General features: G+C 44.2%; 1 protein-coding gene across 2 annotated transcripts in view; it reads right to left on the minus strand.

Moving 5' to 3' along the window:
• The window catches only part of acoxl (acyl-CoA oxidase-like), a 427,580-nt gene extending 410,604 nt beyond the window's left edge, over window positions 1-16,976 (minus strand). Inside the window, exons 1-3 of one of the 2 annotated variants that reach the window (XM_078212293.1) lie at window positions 16,661-16,976; window positions 11,161-11,257; window positions 8,017-8,100 (exon numbers count right to left, since the gene is read on the minus strand). In XM_078212293.1, coding sequence (XP_078068419.1) covers window positions 8,017-8,100; window positions 11,161-11,257; window positions 16,661-16,836 — 357 coding nt within the window. In that variant the 5' untranslated portion in view covers window positions 16,837-16,976. The remainder of the gene's footprint in view (window positions 1-8,016; window positions 8,101-11,160; window positions 11,258-16,660) is intronic. The other variant, XM_078212294.1, reaches the window with a different exon arrangement.
• Between the last annotated feature and the right edge of the window lie 5,871 nt (window positions 16,977-22,847).

Here is a 22,847-nt window from a genome sequence, read left to right on the forward strand (position 1 = left end):
AAAACATGGCCCCTCTCCTTGGTGAACACTGAAGAAAAGTATTCATTCATCACCTCGCCTATCTCTACTGACTCCATACACAAGTTCCCACCACTGTCCTTGACTGGCCCTAACCTCACCCTGGTCATTCTTTTATTCCTCACATAAGAACGTTTTTGTACCAAGTATCGGCAAGATATACAAATACTTCAATCTGTCTGTACTAGATGCCAACACACAGAAAAAGAGATCCTCAGAGAGCAGGACATCTGGGAAATTCCCCTTCCTAACTCAACGGCTTCAGGGCCAATTGCAGAGTTCTTACTACCATCCCTACTGAGATAAAGTAGCCCAGCATAGATCAGAGGCTGAATCAGGGGCCTACTGCAGACACTGATCAGTTAGCAGTGGGGCTGAGGACTAGGTCTTCTTGGCAATGTGTCTCCAGTTGGATACTCTCCTTGGGTAGGTGGCAAATGTTTGGGTTTTTTTTAAAAAAGGAAAATTATGCATGATCTCTGAAGGTGACCCATAATTATACAGATCAACCTGTTTTCAGAACTAAGGATTACACAGTTTGCCTTTGAAAGTCAGCCAAACCACAATCATTACCAAATCTTGGGGGTCTGCATTCCATTCTGGGAGAGGAATAGTAAGTGTGAATTCAGAGATCAAAGTCAGAACAATCCCAGTATTCACATGAGTTTTCACAATTACATGGACTTTAGCAAGGTCTTTGACAAGGTGCCACATGGTAGGTTGTTGCATAAGGTTAAATCTCACCTTATGAGGTAGCCAAATGGATACAAAATTGGCTTGATGACAGAAGCCAGAGGGTGGTTGTAGAGGGTTGTTTTTCAAACTAGAGACCTGTGACCAGCGGTGTGCCTCAGGGATCGGTGCTGAGTCCAGTTATTTGTCATTTATATTAATGATTTGAATGAGAATTTAGGAGGCATAGTTAGGAGGCATAAATTTGCAGATGACACCAAAATTGGTGGCATAGTGGACAGTGAAGAAAGTTATCTAGGATTGCAACGGGATCCTGATCAATTGGGCCAGTGGGCTGACGAATGGCAGATGGAGGTTAATTTAGAAAAACGCGAGGTGATGCATTTTGGTCGATCGAACCAGGGCAGGACTTAGTTAATGGTAGGACATTGGGGAGAGTTACAGAACAAAGAGATCTGGGGATACAAGTTCATAGCTCCTTGAAAATGGAGTCACAGGTGGACAGAGTGGTGAAGAAGGCATTCGGCATACTTGGTTTCATTGGTCAGAACATTGAATACAGGAGTTGGGACGTTTTGTTGAAATTGTGCAAGACATTGGTAGGGCCACACTTGGAATACTGTGTACAGTTCTGGTCACCCTATTATAGAAAGGATATTATTAAACTAGAAAGAGTGCAGAAAAGATTTACTAGGATGCTACCGGGACTTGATGGTTTGAGTTATAAGGAGAGGCTGGATAGGCTGGGACTTTTTTCTCTGGCACATAGGAGGCTTAGGGGTGATCTTATAGAGGTCTATAAAATAACGAGGGGCATAGATGAGGTAGATAATCAATATCTTTTCCCAAAGGTAGGGGAGTCTAAAACTAGAGAGCACAGGTTTAAGGTGAGAGGAGAGAGATACCAAAGGGTCCAGAGGACCAATGTTTTCACACAGAGGGTGGTGAGTATCTGGAACAAGCTGCCAGAGGAAGTAGTAAAGGCGGGTACAACTTTGTCTTTTAAAAAGTGTTCAGACAGTTACATGGGTAAGATGGATATAGAGGGATATGGGCCAAACGCAGGTAATTGGGACTAGCTTAGGGGTTAAAAAAAGGGGCGGCATGGACAATTTGGGCTGAAGGGCCTGTTTCCATGCTGTAAATCTCTATGATTCTATGCCATAAGTGAATCTCAAGACTGCAAAGGGAGGAAGTGGTGGCTAGTTGCTGGCAGACGACATCTCACCACCGCCGCACCTCCCCCCACCCCCCCCCCCCCCCCACATCACATGCCCAAAATGTGAAAGCTTCCTTGATATTGCTGCCTCAAACAAGCTCCTCTTAAAACCAGCTTTCCCGAGCACCCACTCGTTTGTCCGCTCGGCTGTCTGTGACACGTGTAATATCTGTCAGAATCCCTTAACTACAAATGCTCTTATTACTCTTCCTAATGGTCCAGCTCGCTCAGCCACACAATGTCACCAGCCACACAAGAGCTTTCAGAAGACAATTTTTTTGTTGTACTTGAGATGCTGTTCCTCCATACTCCTTTAAGCGAGTTCACAACGCCATGATCCTTGTTAAGTCTAGCCTGAATTTCTTTGGTAGGCTCTGGATATTCCGTGATGGGTAACCCAAGGTAGCGGAAGGTCCTGCTCAAGCTGAACAGCATTCATCAAAATCTTGCAGGTCGCTCCATCCATCCCCATCACCTTCGTCTTGTCAACATTGATCAGGAGATGGTGTTTCCAGTGAACGCGATCAAGATGATCGACCAGCTCTCGCAGCTCCTCCACCATGTTAGCGAGCAGGACAATGTCGTCTGCATATCAAATATTTGGAACTCACTGCTTGCCAATTGGTATTCCACCTTTGTATCCACAAAATATTCATCCATCTCTTGCATCCACCAATTTGAAGTGGTAATTACTTCTACCTCTGGGTGGCACAGTGGTTAGCACTGCTGCCTCATAGCGCCGGGGATCCGGGTTCGATTCCCGGCTTGGGCCACTGTCTGTGTGGAGTCTGCATGTTCTCCCGGTATCTGCGTGGGTTTCCTCCGGGTTCCTCCCGCAGTCCGAAAGACGTGCTAGTTAGGTGCATTGACCATGCTAAACTCTCCCTCAGTGTACCCGAACGGGCACCAGAGTGTGACGAATAGGGAATTTTCATAGTAACTCCATTGCAGTGTTAATGTAAGTCTACTTGTGACACTAATAATTAAACTTTAAATTGAAAGTAGGCTGAAGCCATATTTTCACTCCTGTTTGTTAGTCTCTGTCTGCAAACAATGTATCTCAAAAATTAATGGGTGCATTTCAATGGCACACAGGTAGGTTGTACTCCAAGGAAGAATTGATTCATTTTTGGGGAAGGTGAAAATCAGGATCTTGGAATGTTTAAAGGATCGGTTAACATTGATGAATAGGGTTTTAAATGTTGTGGGTTGTTTTATTCAGAATGGAGGGGATTGTCTCAGCTGCTGTGGTGGAACTTGTCACAGCTGTTAAAATGTGAGCAGAGTTTTCAAAGTGGGTTCTTCAACTGAAGACTCCTTGGTGAAATGGAAGCTCTTCATAAAGATATATTTCTATTTTCAGCTCTGAAGTTACAGAGCCTCAAGGGCTGCACAATTGGAATAACACTGAGTTAACACAGTGTGGCAAAGGTATACGCTCTATTGAGTGCCCTCTTCACACATTATTTTTAGATTTGACCCATGATATTCCCATCACATTATTTCCATTTGCCCATCTGTTTAGCTTAAACTTACATTTATCAAGTGTCCTCCTCTCATAAATATTATTTATCGGGAAAATAAGAGGTAGATATGACATTGAAGGCGAGATCAGCAATGAGATAGGTGCACTAAAAATAAATGAAGAGTCAATTGTGAGCACACCTCTGTCAAACTGTGTTAACTTAACATTTATGCAGCTCTTCCTCGAGATTTTTCCTGCCTGGTTAATTCTTTGTAACTACAAAGCTGAAAAAAGGAAATCCTTTCATCAAGAGCTTACACCTCACTAAGGAGGTAGTCAAGCCAATCCACATCCTACAACCTGCTCTGAAAATTCTGCTCAAATTTTGACAGTTGTGACAAAATCCACCACAGCTGAGACAATCTAAAATAAAGTCCATTTGCCCAATCTCCAAATGTTAACTGATCCTTCAAAAAGAAAAAAAAAAATCAGGATTCGGATCCACACCTTTGACAAAAATGAATCAGTTCTTTCTTGGGCTATACCCTGTCCGCATACCAGGTTTTGTTGAAACCTCTCTATATATCTCAATAACTAACACACTAACAAACAGGGTTGAAAACATTACTTCCGCCCACCTTCAGTGGTGGAGCTAATGGGCAAAATGTATTGGAACGATTGGAACGAATCATAGAATCACTACTGTGCAGAGGACATTCGGCCCATCGAGTCTGCACCAACTCTCCAACAGAGCATCTTACCCAGGTCCACTCCCCTGCCCCATCCCCACACATTTCTCATCACACATTACACATCTTGGGACACTAAGGAGCAATTTGGCACGGCCAATCCACCTAACCTGCACATCAATGGGCTGTGGAAGGAAACTGGAGCACCAGAGGAAACCCATGCACACACGATGAGAACATGCAAACTCCAAACTAACAGTCACCCAAGACTAGAATTGAACCGGAGCCCTGGAGCTGTGAGGCAGCAGTGCTAACCACTGTGCCACCATGCCGTGCAATTAGTATTGAATAAACTAATCAAATTCAAAGAGGATAAAAAGCCCAGTCTGGATGGATTGTGAGGCGTGTCTGATAAATAGACAAGGCTGATGTTGCCAGGAACAGAAGGCTTTTACTCGCTAAAAAGGAACGATGTGGAACAGACAATAAACAGAACAATATTGGGCATGAGGATCTCCCGACTGAGGCCGGAGGGGGAGGGCTGCAGCCTTTATACCCTGAGGGCGGAGCCTCCAGTTAAAGGTGCAGCCGAATTAAAGGTGTCATGGAGTGTCTCATATACGAACAGTAGTGGCAACAATATATACAGCTCAACCGTGCCGAAGGCACGACAGTGGTTTACCACAGATTGCATCCATGCATTTAAAAGAAATAGCAGAGGCGTTATTACATATATTTAAGAGATCATTAGAAAAAGGTGTAGTGGCAGAGGGTTGGTAGATAGCTAATGAAATTCTTACATTTAACAATGGAGACAGAACATGCTCAGGGAATTGTAGATCAGTCAGCTTAATATTGGTGGTAAGAAAAATAATGAAATCTCTACTAAAGGAGAAAACGGAAAAATATCTAGAAATAAAGAAGCATATTATTGACTAATCCGCATGGATTTCAAAATGAAAATCTTGCTTGACCAACCTCATTTAATTTTTTGAGCAGATAACAGAGAGAGGACAATGTTAATACTGTCAATTCAATTGGATTTGGTATCTTCAATAAGGTATCTCCCAAGAGACTAATGAATAAATGAAGGGAACGTGGAATCAGGAGAGGAGTGCGAGAATGGATTGCTAGCTGGCTTCAGGACAGAAAGTGGGAGTAAAGGGTGGCAGAATGTGGGAAGTGCTGTTCCACAAGGTTCAGTACTGCAACCACAGCTGTTCACAATTTACATTACTGATTTGGACTTTGGAATCAAAAACACAATTTCTTACTTTGTGGAGTCATAAAAGTGGTGGGATGTGGTCAATACTGAGGAAGACTGCACCCATCTCATGAGGAAATTAATACATTTACAGAATGGGCAAATAAGTTGCAAATGACAGGCAATTGTGAGTCATGCATTTTGGTCAGAAAAATAGGGAGGTCACTCATTACTTGAAAAGGTACAAGTCTAGGTGGGGTACAGGAACAAAGTTCCTCTGAGTACAATACTCGGCAGTTTGGCATTTGCTACCAAATAAACCTGTTGGACTTTAACCTGGTGTTGTTAAAACTCTTACTGTACAATACTCGGGGCAGCACGGTGGCACAGTGGTTAGCACTACTGCCTCACAGCGCCATGGACCCAGGTTCGATTCCCGGCTTGGGTGACTGTCTATGTGGAGTTTGCACATTCTCCCCGTGTCTGCGTGGGTTTCCTCCGGGTGCTCCGGTTCCCTCCCACAGTCCTAAGATGTGCGGTTGATTGGCCACGCTAAATTGCTCCTTAGTGTTCGGCGGATTAGTAGGGTAACTATGCAGGGTTAGGGGGATAGGGTCAGGGTGGGATTGTTATCAGTACAGGCTCGATAGGCTGAAGGGCATTGCAGGTATTCTATGATTCTTTAATACACCAATCACTAGAAGTGGCACCACAACAAGGCTATAACCAAAAGCAAGTCAAACATGGGCTTTATTTGTAGAGGGACAGAATTAAAAGGTGGGGATGTGATGCTAAAAGCTGTATCCAACCTTGATTAAACCACAGCCAAGCTGTTCTGCTCATTATTATTATGTAAAAAGGGATATAGATGCACTAGCAAAGGTGCAGGAAGGATGTACAAGGATGATAGCAGAAATAGAAGGGCAATCATAGCAGCAAAGGATTGACAGACTGGATCACTTTTCTCTTGAAAACAAAAGACCAGAGATTGAGCTAATATAGAGGTTTTTTAAATTATGAAAGGTTGTGTTGGAGTGAATACAGAGAGAATATTTCCTCTTGTGGGGAAGAGCATAACCAGAGACCATCAGTGTAAGATAGTCACCAAGAAATTCAATAGGAAATTCAAAAGAATCTTTACCAGGAGGATGATGAGAATGTCTTACCACAGAGAGTGGTTGAAGCAAACAGTATAGCTATACTTAAAGGGAAGCTAGATAAGGAAAAGGACGAAGGAGGGAATAAAGAATTATGACAACAGATTTTGATGAGGAAAGATTGGAGAAGGCTCAAGTGGAGCATAACTGCAGGAATGGACAGGTTAGGGCAAGTGGCCTGGCCGGCTTCTGTGCTGTATATCCAATCTAAGATACAACAAAAGGACAAAGAGTCAACTCTTTGAAAGAGTTAACCAATTAGTCCCCCACCATTGATCTTTTCCCATAGCCAGCTACATTTTTCACCTTCAAAGATTTATTCAGTTTTCTTCTGTATGTTACTATTAAATCTACTCTCACCTTCCTCTCAGGCTGTCTGTTCCATGTCCCAGTAACTCACTGTGTAAAAAGTGTTGACTCATGGTGTCTCTGGATCTTTCGTCAATCAACTTAACTCTACCCCTCCCCCTCCAGTGGAAACAGTTTTTATTTACTCTATCAAAACCCTTTATAATTTTAAACAACTCTATGAAATTTCTCGAAAGTGATCAACCCCAGCCTCTCCACTAAAAACTAAAGCCCCCCAACCCTGTTTTCATTCTGGTCGATCTCTTCTGCACACTCTCCAAGAATCATAGAATCCCTACATTGCAGAAGGAGACCCATCGAGTCTGCACCGACCACAATCACACCTAGGTCCTATTCCCCTAACCCCATGTATTTACCCCAGCTAGTTCCCCCTGACACTAAGGGGCATTTAGCATTGTCAATCCACCTAACCCGCACATCTTTGGACTGTGGAAGGAAACCCGAGCACCCGGAGGAAACCCACGCAGTTACAGGGAGAACGTGCAGACCCCGCACAGACAGTGACCCAAGTCGAGAATCGAACCTGAGTCCATGGTGCTGTGAGGCAGCAGAGCTAACCACTGTGCCACCATGCCACCCAAAGCCTTGCTATCCTTTCTTGTTCGTGGAGTCTTCACAGCTACACTTCAAAGTAAATAGCTCTTTATCCCAATAGCCCCCTTCCTAAATCTCGGGGTTGAAAGAAATTGTTTCTTTGACAAGACATAGTACAAACCTCACCCATGCCTCAGGCTGCCCAGGTTCTTCGGGAGGACATTTTTCTTTGTTTCCTCTCTGTTCCCGCCTGCTACCTTTCATCAATCCTATCGTTGAGCACCCATATATTTTCCTCGACTCTTAAGGTTCCATTTCCCAGTTGCAAATTGCAACTCAGCTTTGTCCCATACGGAATTTAGGAAGTGTTTACTAAGATAGGATTTTCAACATACCACTGGAAAATGTGTGGTGCACAATTTTTATTTTATGCGTTTTAAACAGAGTATACAGCACAGAAACAAGTCACTTGACCCGGTAGGTTTATGTGTTATGTGAGTCTCTTCCCTTCTCTTTATCTATCCCAGGTCAGTATAAACTTCTGCTCTTTTTTCTCTTGTGTACTTATCTAATTAAAGGCAACAACACTATTCTCCTTAGCCTCTGTAGCCAATTCAGCATTCTAACCAAGCTGCTTTATCAAAACAATCTGAACAAGTCTTGTTTACCTTTACTCCAGTCGTGAGGTCAGCTGTGGAAAGTACTTCTCCAATTGCCAAACTTTTATTGACACAATGCTTTTTCTTTTCTATCTAAAAGGACAGCCAACAGAAGAATTCAAATTCATAGTTTAAAAAAAAAATCAAATAGCACAGGTCCAACAGAATAAATAAACATTTATCAACAAGTCGTTGGGTGAATGTAGACTAGTGTGCCCCACTCAGCACCCAGTTATCAAGTGGTACTGGCAGAGACCTAGAAGGCAATGACTCTGGGTCAGAAAGATGCCGAAAGTTAAGATGGAGGAAAATGTTCTAGGCAAGCATAAGTAACCTTAAAACACAAACACCTAAACTGCATTCTTCAGAGTTACAGATGACTTCAACTGTGGTCTGCTCAGTACGTTATGAACAAACTTTACACTAATGTAGCCTTTTGTATTTCAAAACGTTCCCACGCTGCTTCACAGCTAATTAATTACTTTCAAAGCGCCGCCACATAATGTCATGCTGGCCAATTTAAGCACAGCAAGGTCCCATCAGCAGCAAGGTAATGAACAACCATCTAATCTGTATTTGCCACTGTTAAGTGCGGGATAAGTGTCGGCTGAAACAGTAGGAGAATGCTGCTCTTTTTTTTTTAAATGGCCCACTGAGCTGAAGTGTCAGTCCAGATCATGTGCTGATGTCCTGGATTGGACAAGGAACTCCATCATCTTCTCTCTCAAGGTGAATACCAAGTGAAAATTGGGACTGTTGAATTCTATACCTTTTGACTGTATTACCCAGTGTTCATTTTAGATTTATTATGGCTTCACCAGGACATTGGAAGTGATATATTTATCATTCTTCCAGCCCCCTTCCTAAATTGTTCCATCTTATTTCAATCCTATTGATCGTATACTTTTGTCCTAGAATTGTTTGAATTGTGTGTTGCAACCTCCATTGCTCAGGGAGAAAATTAATTTGCCACATTTCTGTCCAATTGCAATGGCAATCTAAATGGCAAACCTTTGTTACATCCTTTACGTAACCCTCTCCTTAAATTTGTATTCTCAATAAATTAAGTTTTTAAATAAAATTCAGAATTCGATTTGCCTGCTTCTTGCATGTATCTGCATGTTTGCACCCCAAGATCTCTCCATTTCCAGTAGGAATTTTAGTATCCATGGCTTATTTTCACTTGCTGCTCTCCTCCCTAAAATACATAGTATGGATTGAAGTTTGAAAGTTTTTCAATGTTAGTCACCAGTGACGATATCAGCTAACTTGGGTAAAGTTGGTTATACAATTAAATATTACCAGATCATTTCTCTTTTTAGTGATGCTGAGTGCCAGTGATGTATACCATATACAAGATGCACGGTTGCAACTCACCAAAGCTCCTTTGACTTTGACAACACCTTTCAAACTTGCAACCCTTACCACCTTGAAGGACCAGGGCAACAGCTGCATGGGGACACCACCATCTGCAAGTTCCCTTCCAAGTCACTCACCATCCTGACTTGGAAAGATATCGCCGTTCCTTCACTGTCGCTGGCTTAAAATCCAGGAACTCCCTCCCTAACAGTATCGTGGGTGTACCTACACCACATGGACTGCAGCAGTTCAAGAAGGCTGGTTCCCGGCTTGGTTCACTGTCTGTGTGGAGTTTGCATGTTCTCCCCGTGTCTGTTTGGGTTTCCTCTGGGCGCTCCGGTTTCCTCCCACAGTCCAAAGATGTGCGGGTTAGGTGGATTTGCCAAGCTAAATTACCCTTAGTGTCAGGGGGACTAGCTGGGGTAAATGTATGGGGATAGGGGCTGGGTGGGATTATGGTCGGTGCAGACTCGATGGGCTGAATGGCCTCCTTCTGCACTGTAGGATTCTATGATTCTAAGGCAGATCACTCACCACCTTCGCGAGGGCAATTAGGGATCAGCAATAAAAGCTGGCCTAGCCAGCAAAGTTCACATCCCACGAAGGAATTAAAAAATATTGCACAAGTGTTTGCACAAGTGTCTGTACAATGTCAACCAAGATCGTGGATGGAATTTTATGCCCCTTCTGGACACTGCTGCTTTCCCAACTCCCCCCAGTCAAGCTCAAAAGGGGGAAGGGTGGAAGGGTGCGGAAATGGTAGTCTCCCTGCACAGAGGCCAAATGAGGCCCTTAAATTGCCACTTAAAGGCCACATAAAGGTCTGATCCCACCACCACTGTAATTTTATGGCTGGTGGGGAACTCATCATGCTGGACAATCGCACAGCAAACCCTACTGGGGGTTTATCTACAGCCTATTGGGGGGAGGGAGGGGAGGTGGGTATGCAGGCACTCTGTGCCTGACTTAGGGACCTGGCATTGGGAAAGGGGGGGCTGCCACCTTCCCTTGCTGTCGACCTCACCCTTCCTCCGGATCCCTTGCCAGCAATCCTACCTTCCCTGGTACCCCCATCTCGTCCCACTTACCCTCTCTAGGGATCCTAACAGAGATCTCTTTAAAGCACCAAGCTTACAACAGGTTCCTCAAACACAGCACGTTTACCTCCAGCAGCAAAGAACTTTAAAAAACAGAGTTTACAGTGACTTGCAGTACAGAAATTGAATACATGTACCGTACTTACAATGGAGAATTCTTTAAAAAAAAAGCTTGCAGAGTTCCTCAACTCGTACATGGTTAAAAAAAGTTTTAAAATGAAGTTCAGTGTAGCACGGGGGTTGGGAAACCTGAAAATGCAGCAAAATGTTCCTCGAGTGTTTCAAAAGGACAAAATGACGCTGATAAGAAGCCAGGTTCCACACACAATCACTTGGTCTAGTTGCGTGATGGCATCATCACACCGGGACGAGATGACACTATCACACTGCTCACACTCTTTAAAACGAGGAATATTGCACTCTAAATGCAACCGAGGCATTAAAATTAAAGCCCTTTAAAATGAAACCACTGGAAAAAGGGACACTCAGAACAGGGCAGTGGGAGGCCCACGCTGCCTAGGTAAATGTCCGATTGTTATGAATTTGTGTTGGACCTCACAGAAACGTTCTGCGCGGGGTTTCCGACCGTTTCTCGCCAGTGGACGCGAGTCCCACCTCGTATATTAAATTTTGCCTCGTGTGTTCAAATTGGATCCTGTTTAACTACACTCATAGGATTGATTTTTCAAGCCAATACCTGTTCTTCCAACTGTTGTTGCACCGTTGGTAGCTTTATAACAAACTTGACTCGCTCGGAAGAAAGATCTCTCATCTCATCCAGACTCAGGTCATACCTAAAAAGAACAGATTACCAGAAACAAAACCCTTTAAATCAGTAAATATCATCTCCTTTCAAAACCTGTCAAGCGTTTAGATCACTTAACACATACAAATCTGAAAGTTGTTTTAAGTTATTAAACAATTATTGAAATGTAGAGTGAAACCTGAGCAATATTGGCAAACACTTGGATACCAAGGGACATTAATTCCTTGCAGTGATAGCCAAAGGTACCAAAGAATCCATAGAATCCCTACAGTACAGAAGGACGCCATTCGGCCTATCATGTCTGTACCCACCACAAGCCAGTAAGAAGTCTCACAACACCAGGTTAAAGTCCAACAGGTTTATTTGGTAGCAAATACCATTGGTTAGCAAATACCACTGCTACCAAATAAACCTGTTGGACTTTAACCTGGTGTTGTGAGACTTCTTACTGTGTTCACCCCAGTCCAACGCCGGCATCTCCACATCATGCCCACCACAAGCCACCCAGGCCCTATTTCCATAACAGCACACATTTACCCTGCTAATCCCCCATACACTAGGGTCAATTTAGCATGGCCAATCAACCTAATCCGCACATCTTTGAACTGTGAGAGGAAACCGGAGCACACGGAGGAAATCCACGCAGACATGGGGAGAACGTGCAAACTCCACACAGGCAGTGACTGAGGCTGGAATTGAACCTGGGTCCCTGGCACTATGAGCCAACAGTGCTAACCATTGTGCCATCGTGCTGCCCATCTATTTATCTCATTTTATTCCAATAGGCAACTTGCACCTCTAACATGGTACATTGTCACAAGGTGCTTTACAAGAGTGTCAGACAAACACTGACACCAATCCACACAACAACATTAGGCAGGTGACAAAAGGCTGGAGCAGGCTTTTAAGGAGTGATTTAATTAGAGAGAGCGGCAGAGACGTTTGGAGATGGAGTTCCAGAGCTAATGGCCTATTCAGCCAGAGACACGGCCTTGAATGCTGCAATAGACAAGAGTCCTTAACAATGGCGCTGACTGGGTCACAGGACCAGACGACACAAAAATAGGTGGAAAGGGAAGTTGCGAGAGGGATGCAAACAGTTTACGATGAGATATTGATAGGTTAAGTAAGTGGACAAAAAGTTGGCAAATGGAGAATATGGGAAAATATGAAGCTGTTCATTTTGGCAGGGAAAACAAAAAAACTGAGTATTATTTAAGTGAAGAAAAACTGCAGAAAGCTGCAACACAAAGGGACTTGGGGGTACTTGCGCACAAAACACAAAGCTAGCACACAGGTACAGCAGGTAATCAGGACGGCTAATGGGATATTGGTCCTTATTTCAATGGGGTTGGAGTATAAGAGTTGGGAAGTCTTGCTGCAGCTGTACAAGTTACTGGCAAGACCACATCTGGAGTACTGTGAGCAGTTTTGTTTGCCTTATTTAAGGAAATATTATTTCATTGGAGGCAGTTCAGAGAAGGTTCACTAGGATGATCACAGGTATGGAGGGACTGTCTTATGAGGAAAGGTTAAACAGGTTGGGACTCTATTCATTGGAATTTAGAAGAATGAGAGGTGATCTCATTGAAACATATAGGATTCTTAAGGGGCTTGACAGGGTAAATGCTGAGCGGTTGTTTCCTCTCATGGGAGAGTCTAGGACTAGAGGGCATAGTCTCAGAATAAAGGGACACCAATTTAAGACTTGAGATGAGGAGGAATTTCTTCTCTCATAGGGTTGTGAGTCTTTTGAACTCCTTGCCACAGAGAGCTGTGGGGGCAATCCTTGTGTATATTTAAGGCTGAGATAGGTAAATATTTGGTCAGTAAGAGAATCAAGGGTTACACGGAAAGGGCAGGAAAGTAGATGCGAGGAATGTTAGATCAGCCATGATCCTACCGAATGGCAGAGCAGGCTTGAGCGGCCAAATAGCCTATTCCTGTTCCTATTTCCTATGGTCTTATGAAGCGATCCAATGCACAAAGATGCACACTGCATGATGATGCACGTGCCAATAATTGCAATAATGATGGATGTGCTCTCTGTGAAAACGGCAGCAATGACATTGGGAAGGGATTCTAAGGCAGAAATTGTGAGTTAAAATAGGGAAACAGGACCCAAAACAAAAACAACTTGAAAATGAAACAACTTAAAAGGAGGGGGGGAGGGCTTAAAACAAGGACTTACTGAACAGGTGACCAAAAGTTTCTTCAAGGTTGAAAAGAGAGGTAAAGGAATTTATGGAGCAAACTCAGTAATTTGTGGTTTAACAGCTGTAGATCCAGCCATCAATAGTGGGGCAATGGAAATTGGAAACATGCAAGAGGGCAGAATCAAAGAATGCAGGGATATCAGAGTGCTGTAGGGGGTTTACAGAGAAAGGGAGGGTAAGGCCATGGAGGAATTTGAATAGAAGACCGAGAACTTTTCATTTGAGGCATATAAACAGGCCATTTACCCCCCAAGTTTGTTCTGTCATGATAGGGATGGGATTGTTGTTGGTGCAGGCCCGATGGGCTGAATGGCCTCCTCCTGCTCAGGAGGGATTCTATGATTCAATCTATTTGGCCAGATTACCACCCAGCCAGGCACAGATATCACTCCTACTGCACCAGCTTCATGACTGATGTTCTAAAAAAAGGTCTGGATTTACATAGGACCTGATCAGGTCAGAGAAATATTTCAATAACCTTCAAACATGACAAATAGTTTTATTTCATACAGATAAGGTGCAGTTGCTCCTGAGTTCCTAATACAAGTGGCGGCAGTTCTTGCAGTGTTTCTTGTCAAGTGAGAAATCTACTGTTGCAGAAGATGAAATCATTGCAAACCCACAAAAATATCTGGAATGTATTAACCATACCAGTGCAAAGGTAACACAGTGGTTAAGCTGTCAACACTAAATTTCAGATGTGGAGGATTTGGAGAGGGTACAGAAAAGATTTACCAGGCTGTTGCCTGGTATGGAGGGCATTAGCCATGAGGAGAGGCTGGAGAAACTTGGTTTGTTCTCACTGGAACGACGAAGGTTGAGGGGCAACCTGATAGAAGTCTACAAGATTATGAGGGGACAGAAGATTATGTCTACAAGATTATGGACAGAATGGATAGTCAGAAGCTTTTTCCCAGAATGGAAGAGTCAATTACTAGAGGGCATAGGTTTAAGGTGCGAGGGGCAAGGTTTGGAGGAGATATACGAGGGTGGTGGGTGCCTGGAACTCGCTGCCGGGGGGAGGTAGTGGAAGCAATTATGATAATGAGTTTTAAGGGGCAAATACATGAATAGGATGGGAATAGAAGGGTATGGTCACCGGAAGGGTAGGGGGTTTTAGTTAAGTCAGGCAGCATGGTCAGTGCAGGCTTGGAAGGCCGAAGGGCCTGTTCCTGTGCTGTAATTTTCTTTGTTCTTGTTTGTTCTTTGAGAGCCTCCCAGAAACTGTTCGAAAAAGCAACAAAAGCTCTGAAAAAGCATGGTTAGTAAGTTTGCAAATGACACCAAGATTGGTGGCATAGTGCACAGTGAAGAACGTTATCTCTGATTGCAACGGGATCTTGATCAATTGGGCCAGTGGGCTGACGAATGGCAGATTGCAGTTTAATTTAGACAAATGCAAGGTGATGCATTTTGGTAGATTGAACCAGGGCAGGATTTACTCAGTTAATGGTAGGGCGTTGGGGAAAGTTATATAACAAAGAGATCTAGGCGTACATGTTCATAATTCCTTGAAAGTGGGGTCACAGGTGGACAGAGTGGTGAAGAAGGCATTCGGCATGCTTGGTTTCATCAGTCAGAACATTGAATACAGGAGTTGGGACATCTTGTTAAAGTTGTACAAGACATTGGTAAGGCCACACTTGGAATACTGTGTGCAATTCTGGTCACCCTATTATAGAAAGGATATTATTAAACTAAAAAGAGTGCAGAAAAGATTTACTAGGATGCTACCGGGACTTGATGGTTTGAGTTATAAGGAGAGGCTGGATAGACTGGGACTTTTTTCTCTAGAGCATAGGAGGCTGAGGGGTGACCTGATAGAGGTCTATAAAAAGAATGAGGGGCATAGATGAGGTAGATAGTCAATATCTTTTCCTAAAAGTAGGGGAGTCTAAAACTAGACGGCATAGGTTTAAAGTGAGAGGGGAGAGACACAAAAGTATCCAGAGGGGCAATTTTTTCACACAGAGGATGGTGAGTGTCTGGAACAAGCTGCCGGAGGTCGTAGTAGAGGCGGGTACAATTTTGTCTTTTAAAAAGCATTTAGATAGTTACATGGGTCACAAGATGGGTATAGAGGGATATGGACCAAATGCGGGCAATTGGGACTAGCTTAGGGGTTTTTAAAAAAAGGGCGGCATGGACAAGTTGGGCCGAAGGGCCTGTTTCCATGCTGTAAACTTCTATGACTCCATGAAAACTGTTCAACCTTGTGTGGCCATCTCACAAGGTGGGTCCATGGATAAATTTTCATTGTGACAACAATTGTTTAAAAACAAGGCTGATCTGGTTGGTCAGCACAAATATTGTATATGTATACACACACACTATATATACATATAAACATCACTGTGCAAAACCATGCAGTGGCTTCTGAAAACATTCTGAATTTAACATCAAGGCATATGGAGAGGTCCAGGCAAGCAGTATCTCAACAGCATTGTTTCAGGCACCAGCACTGCCAGTAGTAGCGAGTGGTTTAAGTTTAAGCTTATTTTATTAGTGTCACAAGTAGGCTTACATTAACACGGCAATGAAGTTACTGTGAAAATTCCCTAGTCACCACACGCGGCATCTTTTGGGTACACTGTGGGAGAATTTAGCACAGCCAATGCACCTAACCAGCACGTCTTTCGGACCGTGGGAGGAAACTGGAGCACCTGGAAGAAACCCACGCAGACATGGGGAGAAGGTGCAGACTCCGCACAGACAGTGACTCAAGCCGGGAATTGAACCCTGGCGCTGTGAGGCAGCGGTGTTAACCACCGTGTTTGGGCATCTGGAGAACAAATGGAAAGTGCATCACTGCCCACCTGCAACTTCACAGGAATGTCTTTGGGCTCCTCAGACACACTAATATTGAGCAATTTGCCAAGTCCAGGCCTTCAACTTCAATCGAAGTGCTCTCATTGATGGGTCTGGGGGAATTTTTTTAAAAATGAAACTTGCTCGAATATTAAAGCATCCTTAATGACCTCAAGGACCAGCGGCTGTGATTTGAAGCGACAACATCAGCTGATTGCAGCAACAATAAAATGTCAGGGAAGGCAATGGGAGGGTGGGCTAACATCAGGTGCCGGCTCTCAGAAACCCACACTAAAATAAAACTGTTTTAAAAGAAACGGTAACCCGGAAAAAGGAAATATTCTGTCAGCTGACATGGCCCGTCCCCCCTCTCTCTCTCTCTCTTTCTCCTCACAGTGCTTCTTTACCTGTGCTGTGTGAATAGCTGGCTCTGGGCTGTCTGCTGGCGGAGCTCGTTCTTCAGCTGCCAGTGCTGTCCGTCCAGGTACCTGGCCAGCGAGGTGTCCCTGATGCCCAGTCTCCCTTGCACTGTATCCACCTCCTCCTCCTCCTCCACCTCCTGCTGCTGCTGCTCCTTCCGCATTATCCCTCAGTTTGCTACACCCTTGCCCAGGTTGCCAGCTTGATTCTCCCGGGCGGGCCACAATGTATCGCTTTTTTCCTTGGATACTTTGGGCGCACGGGCACCAGCCTGGACTCGCGCTGCTGGAGCCGCGTCAGCGCGCGACGTGTGGGCGGGGCGGCCCCCTGTCCCGGGTGGGCCAGTGCGTGGCAGCTACAGGTCAGGGCACTCGCAAACTTAACACACACGCAGAGGAGGGTTTGCATTTGGAACAGCCCGCCCAACTGAGGTCAAAGACATTGTTTTGCATAGCACTGCCGTTCCCTTTATTTTCATTTAAAACGTGGAGTTCTGTAAAAGTGCAGAAAAGGCCACTCAGCCCATCGAGTCTGCACCGACTCTCGGGATTTTCCGACCCCCGCCCCAGCTCGCCCCAAGAGTGGAAAATCCTGCCCGAGGTCAATGGACCTTTGCATGGTTCCCACCCCCACCCGTTATGATTCCCGTGACGCGCGGGACGGGAAAATTCCACCCCCTGACAGAGGCCGGAATTTTCAAACCATTCATGCCGGCGGGATTTTCCCATCTCATTGCAGCAAATATGGCGACAAGCCAAATCAACGTTCACCGCAGTGGGAGCGTGGCGTGAATGGGTGGTAAGATCGCACCCCCCCTCAATGTATCTTACCCAGGTCCTCTCCCCCCCCCCCCCCCCCATCCTATCCCTATAATTCCTGCATGTTTACCACGGCTGATCGCATCTAATCTTCACATCCTGGCACACTGCTAAGGAACAATTTAGCATGTCCAATCCATCTAACCTGTACATCTTTGGAGTGTGGGAGGAAACCGGAGCACCCGGAGGAAACCCAGGCAGACACGGGGAGAATGTGCAAACTCCACACAGACAGTCACCCGAGGCTGGAATTGAACCCGGGTCCTTGGCACTGTGGGGCAGCAGTGCTAACCACTGCGCTGCCCAATATTTCACATGGAAATAGGAAACACATGTAAAAAAAAAAACCCGTCTGGGTACACTGAATGAGCTACAGCAATGGTGGGCAACCTACAGCCCACATGCAGCCCATCTGGGTTCTGAGTGCGGCCCAAGTGAAATTTTGTTGACTGTTGCTCATGTGCAGGGTTACGACATCCCGCTGATTACTGTCCATGACGTGGATGGACTGTCTTATAAGGAGGTCTTGTGGCACAGTAGTAGCGTCCCTACCTCTGGAGCAGAAGCTCCAGCACTTGTTGACCAGGGAAGGAGCATTCATAAATGGGATTCAACAGGCTGATAATTAGCTCAGGAATTCTTCCACCACTTCCCCACTATTCCATAAAAGGAAGGTGTGTGTGTGTGGAGATGCATGAAAAATAAACCTGGGAAGGAAATTTGCCATCCTTAGCTGGTCTGGCTTACATGTGAATCCAGTTCCACAGCAACGTTGTTGACTCTTAACTGCTCTTTGAAATGGCCCCACTCAGTGGACAACAAGTGCTGGCCTTGCCAGTGGTACTCACATCTCGTGAAAGAATGAAGAGGAAAATAATTGGAAATCTGAAATAAAACTCAAAAAGTGTTGGGGACATTCAAACTAAAAGCTAAGTTAAGGTTAATCAGAGCTCTGCCATCAAAAGTTATTGGCGACAAACACATCTCACTTGAGTTTGATGTTGTTCATTTGATCCCATTACTTTCCATACCTGGCTAGTATTTTTCAGGTCCCCAGTATGAATTATCCCTTCCACAGATGTTAATTGATCTGCTGAACATGTCCAGATTTTGTTCAGTTCAGAATTCCAGTACAGAGTATTTTAATTTTTACTTCGCCTTTTATTGGACTATTTAAATATTCCTACAAAGAGTGTGCTAAGCATGCATCTTTTCTTTCAATTTGGACCAAACCACAACGGTTGTTAGCACCTTTCATGAAGGAAAACTTCCCAGCATGTTTACCAGAAACACAATCTGTACAAAATGAGAGGGATGGCCAAAAATTTAATTGAAGGTGTGATTTCAGTGGGAGTATTAAAGTAAGGGTAGGATTGCCAAACCTCCAGGATTGTCATGACATCTTCAAGAATTAAAGATCGATCTCCAGGTACCTTACTATAAGCAACAAAAGAGAAATATTGTGGGTACATTAAAAATGATAGGTAACATTTTCACTTTCTTTGAAAACTTCATTTATTAATTATGAAAATATTGGAACTAAATTTTTAAAAATTGGTTGAGTGATGCTTGACTTTTAATCAGGTAAATAAAAGTCTGTCTGTTCTTCAGTCACTGTAAGAAATGGATGCATTGTCAATGCATCATGCAACAATGGCTGGGACGTGGGATGGGGGAATTGGAGGCCAGAAGTCATGTGATGAAACCTCCTGAGCAAAATCCAATCAGGGCAGTTAACCCTGAGGAGGAAAGAGACTTGAAGTGACAGAAAGGGTTAGGTGGGGATTTACAGAGGAGGCGGCCTATAGAAATGAGGGCACAATTGACCTTGAAGACTGTTGGCACAAAAGGAGTGGGGAATGCACCAAAGGCCAGGGGAATGCTGGATGATGCACAGATCATGGGGGAGGAAGGCTAATGAAGGGTATTTAAACAAGTAGCTGAGAATTGCATTTTTAAATTGAAGCTTTGGTGCACCCAGTGTCAATGCAGGTCAGCAACGAAACAGTTTATGGGGCAAAGAAAGACATTTATCTAACAGTTCTATGACTTTGGAAGGGAATTTGCAGCTGATGTTGTCCCCATGTTCTGTTGCTCTGGACCTTCTAGGTGGTAGAGGTCATGGGTTTGGAAGTTGCTGTTGAAGGAGGCTTGGTAAGTTGCTGCAATGCATCTTACATACAGCACATACTGCTGCAACTGTGTGCCAGTGGTGGAGGGAATGAATGTTTACGGTGGTGGATGAGGTGCCAGTCCAACGGGCTGCTCTGTCCTGCATGGTATCGCACTTCTGGAGTGTTGTTGGAGCTGTACTCATTAAGGCAAAATGAAAGTATTCCATCATATTACTGACTTGTATCTTGTAGATGGTGGACAAATATTGGGGAGTCAGGAAGTGAGTCACTCGCTGCAGTTTATGAGCCTGTTGTTGTGGCCATATTATTTATATAGCTAGCCCAGTTAAGTTTCTAGTCAATGGTAACCCCAAATTTATCATGGGAGAGGATCTGGGCGGCATGGTAGCACAGTGGTTAGCACTGCTGCTTCACAGCTCCAGGGACCTGGGTTCGATTCCTGGCTTGGGTCACTGTCTGTGTGGAGTTTGCACATTCTCCTCGTGTCTGCGTGGGTTTCCTCCGGGTGCTCCGGTTTCCTCCTATAGTCCAAAGATGTGCGGGTTAGGTTGATTGGCCATGCTAAAATTGCCCCTTAGTGTCCTGAGATGCGTAGGTTAGGGGGATTAGCGGGTAAATATGTAGGGATATGGGGGTAGGGCCTGGGTGGGATTGTGGTCGGTGCAGACTCGATGGGCCGAATGGCCTGTTTCTGCACTGTAGGGTTTCTATGATTTCTATGACAAGGTAATGCCGTGGACTAGAATGGAGAGGCAGTTGAACTCTCTTCTTGGGTATGATTATTGCCTGGCACTTGTGTGGTGCCAATGTAACCTGCTACTTATCAGTCTAAGCCTTATTGTTACCCAGGCTTTGCTGCATGCAAGCATGGATAATTTCTTTATATGAGGAATTGTAAATCGATGATTGAGAGTTGACTGATGGAGCAGTATTTGGCTAAATTGGATTTGTTCTGTTTTTCCTGAATAGGACATATCTGGACAATTATCAATTTTACCGGGTAGGCGCGAGTGCTGTAGCTTTACTAGAACACTCTAGTTGAGGTGCTGGTTCTAGTTCAGCACTGGCACTGAGATTTTGTTAAGTGTTATAACCTTTGCAATGTCCCTGCTCTCAGCTATTTCTTAATATCATGTAGAGTGAATCCCCATAACCCCACGCGTTTACCATGGCCAATCCACCCAACCTACACATCTTTGGATACTAAGGGGCAAATTAGCTCGATCAATCCACCCATCCTGCTCATCTTTGGACTGTGGAAGGAAACCGGAGCACCCAGATGAAACCCACGCAGACATCGGGAGAACATGCAAACTCCACACAGTCACCCAAGGCCGGAATGAAACCCAGGTTCCAGGCACTGTGAGCTAGCAGTACTAACCACTGTGACACCGTACCACTCATAAACATGTTAAATCCTAATTAGTCCAATTCACTTTCAGAACTTCTAATTATTCAGACTTAATTGCTGCAGTGAAATTGCGACTTTTGGAATGTGTATCCAACATAATCCTTCTATCATTTTATAAGCTATAATTTACAGTTCATTTTATCATCCAACATTTGCATTGCTTTGTGCCAAAATAAACAATGGCCTGCCAAAATTACTGTTATCTTTCACCTTGTTCAGTATTTGCCTGTAGTAATTAGTTCCTCACACCACCAGGTACCATAGGAATAAGCTGAGCAGAGAAACTGTTTTCACTGACATGTCAGTCAGAAACCAGAAGACACAGATTTAAGATAATTTACATAAGTATTGGCGATAAGGAGAATTTATTTTGCAGAGTATGTTGTTATGACCTGTTATTCAGAACCTGTTATCCGAGTTTGAATCCTGCCATGGCAGATGGAATTTGAATTTGGTAAAAAAATCTAATGATAACTGTGAAATGTTTCTTGTTAAAACCTATCTGGTCCCTTAATGTCGTTTAGTGAAGGAGATCTGCCATCCTTACCTGGTCTGGCCTACATGTGACTCCAGAGACTCACGTACCAACTGACTCAAGAACAGCTTCTTCCCTGCTCCCATCAGACTTTTGAATGGACCTACCTCATATTTAAGTTGATATTTCTCTACACCTTAGCTATGACTGTAACACGGCATTCTGCACCCTCTCCTTTCCTTCTCCCCTATGTACTGTATGAATGGTATGCTTTGTCTGTATAGCACACAAGAAAAAATACTTTTCACTGTATACCAATACATGTGACAATAATATAAGCTCACATCCCATGAATGAATTTTTAAAAACTTTTAAAAGGGAATAGGATAAATATTTGAAAAGGAAAGAGATCATAGAATCATAGAAACCCTACAGTGCAGAAAGAGGCCATTCGGCCCATCGAGTCTGCACCGACCACAATCCCACCCAGGCCCTACCCCCATATCCCTCCATATTTTTACCCGCTAATCCCTCTAACCTACACATCTCAGAAAACTAAGGGGCAAATTTAGCATGGCCAATCAGCCTAACCCACACATCTTTGGACTGTGGGAGGAAACCGGAGCACACGGAGGAAACCCACGCAGACACGAGGAGAATGTGCAAACTCCACACAGACAGTGACCCAAGCCGGGTATCGAACCCAGGACCCTGGAGCTGTGAAGCAGCAGTGCTAACCACTGTGCTACCGTGCCGCAAGGAAAAGAGTAGGGAGTGGGCCTAATTGGATAGATGTTGCAACAAATTTGACTCAGGGACAATGGACTGAATGGGCTCCTTCTGTGCTGTATGAATCTCTGTTTTGCATTTTGGAGTAATGAGTAAGAGTAGAGGGAAACGATGGAGAGTTCCAGCTATTAGGGGAGACAGGGCAATAAAGATGAGTAAGTGATTCAAAGGGGAAGAGATAGCTATGTAAACTTATCTTATAGTAATTACACCTTCCAGCTACAGCGTCATCAATGATGGGTGAGTGTAATTACAGCATGTTAACTTAAGAGACAGATTTCGTTATGATATGTATGCTTTGCCTGAACTCAGGTCTTTGATGCATTTGTCTGTGATGCTTCATTCTGAGCTGTATCTTTGGTAGTGTTTTTGACAGCGGTGGTTTGCTATCTCCTTCCATTCTCAGGGGCAAGTCCCAAGGCGACTGAGGCACTGAATCCACCTTCAGAAAAGAAGAACTTGAAGTTAATTTTACGGTGGGACTGGAGGATGTAGAAATATTGGATTGACTAATAACAAATAGAAAAGAAGTACTAACTAGTTTGG

This window comes from Mustelus asterias, chromosome 5, assembly GCF_964213995.1.
Source record: "Mustelus asterias chromosome 5, sMusAst1.hap1.1, whole genome shotgun sequence".
In the NCBI taxonomy this organism is placed as follows: domain Eukaryota; kingdom Metazoa; phylum Chordata; class Chondrichthyes; order Carcharhiniformes; family Triakidae; genus Mustelus; species Mustelus asterias.